The sequence below is a fragment of the Dendropsophus ebraccatus genome, chromosome 14 (genome assembly GCF_027789765.1).
Source record: "Dendropsophus ebraccatus isolate aDenEbr1 chromosome 14, aDenEbr1.pat, whole genome shotgun sequence".
NCBI classification, from domain to species: Eukaryota; Metazoa; Chordata; class Amphibia; order Anura; family Hylidae; genus Dendropsophus; species Dendropsophus ebraccatus.
The window spans coordinates 25,791,976-25,801,538 of record NC_091467.1 but is presented as its reverse complement, the minus strand read 5'-3'; the positions used below and the strand labels follow the sequence as shown (position 1 = coordinate 25,801,538).

Here is a 9,563-nt window from a genome sequence, read left to right as displayed (position 1 = left end):
CATCTCAGAAGGAGGACAAAGAGAGAAGATTGTGAGACTGGAAGAAGAACTGGGGCTGTGGGGGGCCAGAGCTAGGTAGGATTCCATTTTTATCATTATTTTTTTTTTATTCCCCCACCCCACCCCAGAAGTATAATATTTTTGTTTAAAAAAACAAAACAAAACACTGTAATACTCCTAAATTTAGGATGACTGTCTCTTGGCTGAACGGGAGGGGAGTGAATTATTTGCAGGTATAATGTACTCAGCTTTCTAATCTCTCAAATATTATACACTTATAATTCCCACTGTTGCTGGAACAATTCTGTCTGTGTCACATGTCATCAATTAAGCCCCATATGGACCTTCCACCCCTTCACAAACCCTGTGTTTGGCCTGATGTAAGGTTACTTCAAATGGGAAAGCATTGTCTCCCAGGACATCCAACCCCTCAGGCATAAAAGTGATGGATGATGAACTAATCATTGCTTTTTGTCATGTAAATTTGCCACTAATGATAATTAATGAACCATTATTAGATGTAATTACATTGTGATGCTGTCTGTACTCTAAGCAGACTATGAGTGATGGTGGCTTATTGGGTATCAGTGGTATTTTATATCATAAAATACTGAAAGCTAGTTAAAGGGTTTCTCTGTATTGGACAATCCCTGAAACCCCCAGTAATCAGGTTAACCTGTGGGGAAATCTGGCAGGAAGTAGTCCATTTCCCTGCAGCGCCACCACAGGGGAGATCAAGCATTACACTGTGTTTATTCAAATCAATGGGCTGACTGTGTAATGTCCTCCAGAGTAAAAGACGCTCTTTGTGTCCATGACCATTCTGGCCAAAAGATGAGGTTCCTGAGGAACCCCATCTATTAACTTAAAGGTAAAGGTTAAAAAGGTTTCTTAAACCAACAACCGCTTAAGTAGTTTAGTCCTCTCTTTATAGATGATCCTACTAACTCATGTGGCACAATTGGTCACCATTTGTTTAGAGTCTTGAGCCACATTCACATGGTTATATTACGACTCCCTATGGACTCACACAGGAAACCTATACAAATGTCCAGTCAGCTTTGTACTTTGGCCCATATGGACTCATAAGTCCTTAAAATAATATTGTATATACTTCCAGTATATTACAACGTGATCCATATGAGGTTTTCCCTACGTCATACAGTATAAATTATCCATATACAACTCTACAAACTTTGCATCAGAAGATAGCTTTATTGACCAGACGTTACGTTTAGCAGTACCATAGATAGGATAAATCCACCTCTAACATAAAATACATGTCACAGAAGGAAAAAGCGTAGGGTTACATGGGGACATGTTAGGACAGTAGCAGCTTCTCAGTATATTATCTGTTTGGTGGGATCGATCACATTTTCTCCTCGGTTTCTTTCACTTTTTGTGACACCACTTTTCCATTCACTAACTCCTCGACAATGGTTTTAATCTTACGACTCTTGACTGATTCTGAAATTGATTTAAAAAATTGTTAAACTGTGGGGGAAAAAACTTATAGAATCTAATAGAGAATCTTATAGAGAATAAAGTGCATGTATATAAGTGCTAGAAAGTATCTGTCGAAAGATTATGGGGGGATATTTATCAAACCGGTGTAAAGTAGAATTCTCTCAGTTGCCCCTAGCAACCAATCAGATTCCACCTTTTTCAACATTTTTTAAAGAATCTGTAAGGAATGAATAGTGGAAGCTGACTGGTTGCTAGGGGCAACTAAGCTAATTCTTTTTTACAGCAGTTTGATAAATCTCCCCCAATGTGTCCAGAGACCAGAGATCACAGCCACCCTATCTAACTCCCGCTACATTATAGGAGCTTAGGTGTGTCAGACAACAACCTTCTTGACTTTTTCCAATAACAGTTAGTAGAATTCTAAATGCAGCTCTGAAGTATAATATAGGTTATAAGTACGACTAAAAACAAGTGATATTATCTGCTCACCTTTTGGAACTTGGGGAGGCTGAACTGGTTGGCTGAAATAAAGATCAAATGATGTTAAATACTTAAATACTTAAATAAAATAATACAATACAGTCTTCAGAGGTTTCTTTCTACTTCAAAGGTAAAAAGAACCATCTTCAAAATCATCTTACATGGATTCCCCCTCCAGCAAACGACGATAGGTCTCAATTTCTTGTTCCAGTCTGGTTTTGATATCCAGAAGATGATCGTATTCTAAGCCTTGCTGTTCCATGTCGGTTCTCACTTCACACAGCTGGAGTTCCAAGGAGCTGATCTTCTCTTGGATCTGTCCAAGCTGTGCACAGTAGTTGCCCTCTGTCTCGGCCAGTGAACTTTCCAGTGATTCTTTCTATGAAGAGAAATTGAGCCAGTTATCTATCCAGCCAAAGCTTCTGAGTCTTTAATGGCCAAATACAATGACATCATTACACCAATACTCTATAAAGTAGACTTTATAACCAATGAACCTTATATTCCCGATGGTTGTATGAATCTGAAGTGAAGTTATTATACAGGCAGATACAAGTATATCATAGATTATATATGGTTTGTACCATAGCTAGAGCAGCCTGCAATTCAATCTCCAAAGCTTGAACTGATCGTTTCAGATCTGTGATTTCACTCTGGCTGGACTGAACTTGCTCAACTCCCGTTGAGATCTCCTGCTTGAGGGCCTTGCACTGAAACAAACAAACAAGAGCTTATGTAGAAGATTCTAAACACAACCCATTCAAAATCATTTGGAAATGATGAATTAGATTGTCTTACTGCTTCATTAAACTTGGCTTCGGCATCTTTACGATTCTTTTCTGCCATTTCTTCATACTCGGATCTCATGCGATTCAGGATGTCAGTGAGGTCATTTCCTGGAGCTGCATTCATCTCCACTGTTACCTGACTCGTAACTCCTTGCAAACTTTTCAGTTCCTAAAAACATTGGATTTTTTTTTAACAATTACGTGTTTTGGTTGTAGACAATTAAAAAACAGTATAGTTGGACTATGGGTACCTCTTCATGGTTCTTCTTCAGGTAGGCAATTTCCTCAGTCAAGCTTTTAATTTGTGACTCAAGATCAGACTTGGCAAATTTCATGTCATCCAGCACTTTACGTAGACCATTAATGTCAGACTTTACATTTTGACGGAGGCAAAGTTCGTTCTCATACCTGCAGGACAGTTCAGAACATCACCTTAAGTATGATTTACAGATACAATATAGGCTATGCAAACCTTTGGATCATTTTTTTCCAACTTTGATTTGATCAGAACTCATCTGAAGACCAGTGAACAACATCAAGATTTCCTTTACACATTAATATATGGTACAGAAGCCAAATGGTGCTAAATAGTTCATGAACACCAGTTATGAAAAGTTTTTGACCCACATTAAAAATTAGTATTCAGAAGTCCATTGCCTTTAAGCTCTATAGTTCTATGAGTAAAAAACTTACTTGATCTTAAAGTCATCAGCTGCCAGACGGGCATTATCTACCTGAAGAACAACTCTTGCATTGTCCACATTTGCAGCTTGAATCTACATAATAAATGTGAAAAAAGCAGGATGGGATAAAAAAAAACATGAATTGTCATCATTCCTATGAACCAACCAAATTTTAAACCATCAGAATAATTGATAATAAAGTAGGTTTTTACTTAGGAACGCATACCTGCTTCTTGAGGTCATCAATGGTTTGGTAATATTTACTATAGTCCCGATCTTGCTTGTTATCATTCTGGTGTTTTTCGTACCATTCCCTAATTTTGCACTCAAGGTCAGCATTGGCGTCTTCTAATGCTTTAACTTTTTCCAGGTAAGCCGCAAGGCGGTCATTAAGATTCTGCATTGTTCCCTTTTCATCTCCAGACAGAAGGTTATCTCCACCAAAGCCACCGGTAACACTTCCACCGAAACCTCCAGCAGCACCTCCACCAAAACCACCAGCAACACTTCCACCAAAGCCACCAGCAGCACTTCCACCGAAGCCACCAGCAGCACCTCCACCAAAGCCACCAGCAGCACCTCCACCAAAATCACCATCAACATTTCCACCATAGCCACCACCAAAGCCCCCAGCACTAACCAGGTTACTCCCAAAGGCAGCACCACCACCACTTAAGCTACTACCATAAGCTCCTGCCCCACCATATCCAGCAGAAACACCTCCACTTCGGCTTCCACCATAGCCTCCAGCACCACAGGTTCCTCCGGAGCTTCCAAGAAATGAACCAATGCCTGTCCCATATTTGCTGCCTCCAACAGAGGACCTTGAAGACGCTGAGCCTTTCCGGTAGGACATGATCTTGATAGCTGCTAAGTAAGCCCTCCTGGTTTAGCTAAGTGAAAAAAAAATTGCAGGCTTACTTCCCCAGCTAACCAAAGCTTTATATATAATAACAAGTGGGTGTTTTCTTTTGATTCAACCTCCCGAATGCAATTTTGGCACTTAATTTCTTGATGAAACGTTAATTAAAATGCGCAGCTAATGTGTCCACTTGGCCTAATTTGTAAAAAGCCTTCGGGCACTTGTTAAGGTAAAATGATGGAAGGGTGGAGCATAGATAAGTATTATTTTATTTCCTTTAATCTGCTAAATGTAAACAGGTAATTTATGTTCTGAATCTATTTCCCCCTCCCTTCTGCCAGATTCCTGTTTTATAGCTGAAGGTTACACGTGGGACTTGCTGAGGGAGAACTCCTATGATGGAGAAATGGGGATTAGTCATTCATTCATTTGTGTGAAATAAAACCGTAGTAACATTTGTTTGGATAAGCTTGTGTGATTGTAAATCGACATGGACCTCATGCTTTGCAAAGCAAACCAATGAGAAGCTTGGCTAGAAAAGAGGACATAGAAACAGTTGGTGTGGCATGGAAGCAAGTGCTGCCATAACAGTCTGCTCCTACCAAAATTAGGGGTTAGAGGAGTATCCCTAATGTAGAGAGTCTTTGGGGAAGTATTGGTGGCGTTTGCTTTAGTTGAGAATGTAACCATGAAGTAGTGTTTGCTGTAACCATGAAGCAGTGTGTACTGTAGTCATCCAGCAGTGAGTACTGTACCCATCAAGTAGTGTGTACTGTTACCATGAAGCAGTGTGTACTGTAGCCATCAGTGTGTACTGTAACCATCAAGTAGTGTGCACTGTAACCATAAAGCAGTCAGTACTGTAGCCGCAAAGAAGTGTGTACTTTAAACAGGAAGCAGAGTGTACTGTAACCATGAAGCAGTGTGTACTGTAGCCATCCAGCAGTGTGTACTGTAACCATGAAGTAGTGTGTACTGTAACTATCAAGTAGTGTGTACTGTAACCATCAAGCAGTGTGTACTGTAACCATGAAACAGTGTGTACTGTAGCAATCCAGCAGTGTGTACTGTAGCCATCAAGCAGTGTGTACTGTAACCAAAAAGCAATGTGTACTGTAACCATCAAGTAGTGTGTACTGTAACCACGAAGCAGTGTGCACTGTAACCACGAAACAGTGGGTACTGTAGTCATCAAGCTTTGTGTACTGTAACAATCAAGCAGTGTATACTGTAGCCATGAAACAGTATGTACTTTGGCCATCAAGCATTGTATACAGTAATAATCAAACGTTGTGCACTGCAACCATCAACCATTGTGTATTGCATCCATCAAGGATTGAGTACTGTAACTGTGAAACAGTGTGTAATATAACTATTAAACAGTGTGTACTGTAACCACCTGAAGAATTGTGTACTATAACCAATCACTGTTTACAGTAATCATCAGATATAGAGTATTATAACCAAACATTATGTACTGTAACCATCATGCATTGTGTCCTGCTGTACATCTTCAATAACAGTCAACAATCTGACAATTATTTCTCCCATACTCCACATATACAATAACTTTTGGGATGGTCAAATGTTCTTGTGTACTCTATGGGGAGGGGTAAGCCGCAGCCAGACAGCTCAGAGTAAAAAAGAGTCAAGTGGCAAATATCCTTCTAACCACCGACCCCATCTGTCAGTGGAGAGTCGGGAGTCCCCTATATGCCATATACATGGAGTTTGGCCACATGGAGTTTCGGAAAACTATCAGCAGATTAGACAAATTGTACCTTCTGATATGTCCCGACTAGGCACCGCCACCAGCGCACCAATCCGCCCCAGGGGTGGGCTGCATCAATGCACTGGTAATCCTGCCTCAAGTGCACCAAACACCTTATTAGTCTATGGAGTCCACTACAAACTGCACGGAAACTGCGCCAAGGATGAAGGTCGAAAACATACCTTCATCCTCAGCACCCGATTGCAATTGGGACATGTCAGCAGGTTAGACGAGTCTAACAAATCTCTTTAAGTATAACGTGTAAGGGCACCCTAAGACATTTACTTTACTAAAAAAGAAGGGTTTTGCCACTTCTATAATGGGTGTCTATGCTCCTACATAGAAGAAGATGATCATGAGTCCCCTTGTGTATGGAACGGGAGTGCACTTGGCTGATCATTGTCCATACACTGCTATGGGACTGGCTGCAGTACCTGAGAGCAATTGCCGGCAGTGGTGGCTGGTTGGAGTGATAACCACACAACCTCACCATAGCTGGATAAGTGATAAATGCTATTAGTGGACTAACCCCTTTCATGAGTTTCTATGACATAAAATTGGGGCCAAATGTCCTCTTTTATGTAGCCCTATAGGTGTAATAGAGTAGTGGTTGTAGTTGTTGACATGTACTCCCTCCAAGCGGCTGGTGTGTATTCACATTACTGGCTTCTAGCCATGGGCCAGGTGAGGCCGGGCCGCTCCAGAGTGGCACTTTTGTAATCTTATAGACTCTTTTGTAATCTCACGCAACACTTGACTTTCACTATACCAGTGCGGTTTCTTTGCTCTCAGCCCCAAAACTTTAGGCGCTAAATGAGTAATCTAATGAGAAGCCGTGATTTATAGGCCATTAGACTTAATTATTTTCAGTAGCGATGCCCTGTTTATCTTTGACGTTCTCAGGCCTTGTTGTTACATGAAGATGGAGAGCACCCAAAATCGTCCAGAAACGTCGGCAGACAGGGTGTGTCCTGTGCCGGGACTGGAGTACCACATATATTTGATAGATGTCTTTCTACAAGTTTATTCTAAGACATGATCACAATGCTTCTCTTTTTTCTATCCAATTAAAAGAAGTAATTTCAGATGTAATATAGTTGTTGTACTATTAGAGCGATAGTGAAAAAGCAATAAATTACTCTTTTACTGCTCTGCTAACATTACTAGTTTGTACAGTTTAGAAACCAGTTTTCATATATCGTATGTCATGATAGGAAAGTATCCTTGCAGACCTGCTCTTACCTAATACAGTGTCCCTACCCACTTGGACAAACCACCCTAAACAGTGGTCCCCAACTGGGCGATGGTCCCTACTCTGGACTTGTTGTAATAAACCATTACTGGAGATACCGCTGGGGAGTGGATGGCGCTTCTGCTGCTGCTGCGTTCTCTCCCTGGCTATATTTCCTGATCACTGTGGGTCTCACCAGCACCCGGGAAGGTCATAGTACAAAATTAATTTTGTGACCTCTTTCTCTCTTTTATTAATAGAGATGAGCGAGTAGTACTTGATCGAGTAGCTATTCATTCGAACACTACACTATTCGAAATACTCGTTTTCGATTGAGCATCCAACCGAAAGCGCAGCAAAAATTTGTTTATCCTCCCACCTTGCCTGGTACCTTTTTCTAGTTAATATCTATGCGGGCACACTGGCATCGCAAGAACAGTGTCTACATTCATTGACTGGCTTACTCATGTGACCTCCACAGTGTAAGAACTTAGGATTTCCTGCTTGGCATCAGATGCCATTTTGAAGGTAGTCAGGGAGAGAGATTGGAGCAGGGACAGTAAGGATTTAGCTGATTGTAGGTAGACAAGACCCCAAAAGCCCTTTTAGGTCTACAACTATACACAGCACAGCATTTGGCTGGGTTCACACTACGTATATTTCAGTCAGTATTGTGGTCCTCATATTGCAACCAAAACCAGGAGTGGATTAAAAACACAGAAAGGATCTGTTCAGACAATGTTGAAATTGAGTGGATGGCCGCCATATAACAGTAAATAACTGCCATTATTTCAATACAACAGACGTTGTTTTAAAATAACAGCAAATATTTGCCATTAAATGGCGGCCATCCACTCAATTTCAACATTGTGTGAACAGATCCTTTCTGTGTTTTCAATCCACTTCTGGTTTTGGTTGCAATATGAGGACCACAATACTGACTGAAATATACGTAGTGTGAACCCAGCCTAAATCTGTAAATAATCAGCGAATCAACCGGCTAACAGTACATCAGCTTATTTTTACAGACAGGCAAGCAGCTGCTGCTCACTGTGAAGAATAGGCTGCAGTGTATCTACTTCCTCCTTCACTGTACGGGTTGCAGGTAGTTGAGTGGATAGAATTTGGAGTAGGGACAGTGAGGATTTTAGAAGATTGTAGGCAGGAGAGACCATAAAAGCCCTTATCAGGGCTACTACACAGCACAAACAGTATAAAGCTGCTTCCTCCATTAAGAGTGCATAGACTGTTTAACAGCATATCAGATAGTGACACAGACAGGCAGTCACACAGCTTATAATTATCTTGCATAGACTTGTGTCGGACTATTTTGTCCTAGTTAGTAATTGTCACAGTAGTTGATTGCCCTCTGTCCTCACTAAAGGCAGTTAAACACCTGGCACCTGTTGCCTGTTGGCACACATAAATGTTGAGATATAGTATATACGCCTGTGTGGCCATAGTTGAACAAACAAACAAAAAAATTAAAGTGTTGCAGTTTTTTTTTGTTTTACGCTCTGTGCCTCATAGAAAGCAGTAAAACGCTTGGCACCTGTTGATCTATATTGTGTTTGGAGTTTATTGTGAAGAGGCTGGGATAGTGGCATAATACTGCGACTTGGGTGTGTTAGATGCATCCAGGCATGCTTCCACTGCTGTTCCAGTTGCATTCCAGAGGTGTGTGCATCAATTTCTAAGTACTTGGAAACCTAAGTTTCACCACTTGGAGATCACCAAGAAACAAGCATTTTTCTCCCATAGACTTTAATGGGGTTCGATATTCGATCAAATAGTCAAACAGGTCTGTTCAAATGGAATTTCGAGCTTTCGAGCATTTCTCTGCTCGCTCATCTCTATTCATTACCATTAATCAATTCATTCTGTTGTAAATCACATCAATTCTTCTGTCATTGTGAGTTGTGACAATGCTTCTATTATATGGTACTTCTGTTCTACACACATATATGTACTGCTATATGATTCACACATACATTGCTTACACAAACATATATAAGTACAATACATACAGGGCTATCTCTGCCATAAGGCGAAATAAGTTTATTGCTCAGGGCAGCAGATTTGTAGAGCCTCTGAAGGTACAGCAGATTTTATGGGGTGGCCATAAATTATACTGTCTGCCATACACATCTGACTTCATTCACTCCATGACCTGCAGATGATAGTTGGACACAGACCTACAATGTAAAGTTGTCAGGACTGCAAACACTTTGCAGGTATTGTTATATGCTTCACACATCACTACACTACAAGAGATCGCTAC

The 9,563-nt window shown here is 40.8% G+C and overlaps 1 protein-coding gene across 1 annotated transcript; it reads right to left on the bottom strand.

The window, feature by feature from the left end:
* Positions 1 to 1,195: 1,195 nt before the first annotated feature.
* LOC138772851 (keratin, type I cytoskeletal 47 kDa-like) lies at positions 1,196 to 4,343 on the bottom strand. The gene is made up of 8 exons (XM_069953572.1): positions 3,645 to 4,343; positions 3,429 to 3,511; positions 2,987 to 3,143; positions 2,746 to 2,904; positions 2,532 to 2,657; positions 2,109 to 2,326; positions 1,957 to 1,988; positions 1,196 to 1,467 (listed from the first exon to the last, which is right to left on the bottom strand). The coding sequence occupies exons 1-8, from the start codon at positions 4,272 to 4,274 to the stop codon at positions 1,370 to 1,372; spliced, it is 1,503 nt and encodes a 500-aa protein (XP_069809673.1). The 5' UTR covers positions 4,275 to 4,343; the 3' UTR covers positions 1,196 to 1,369.
* Positions 4,344 to 9,563: the final 5,220 nt, after the last annotated feature.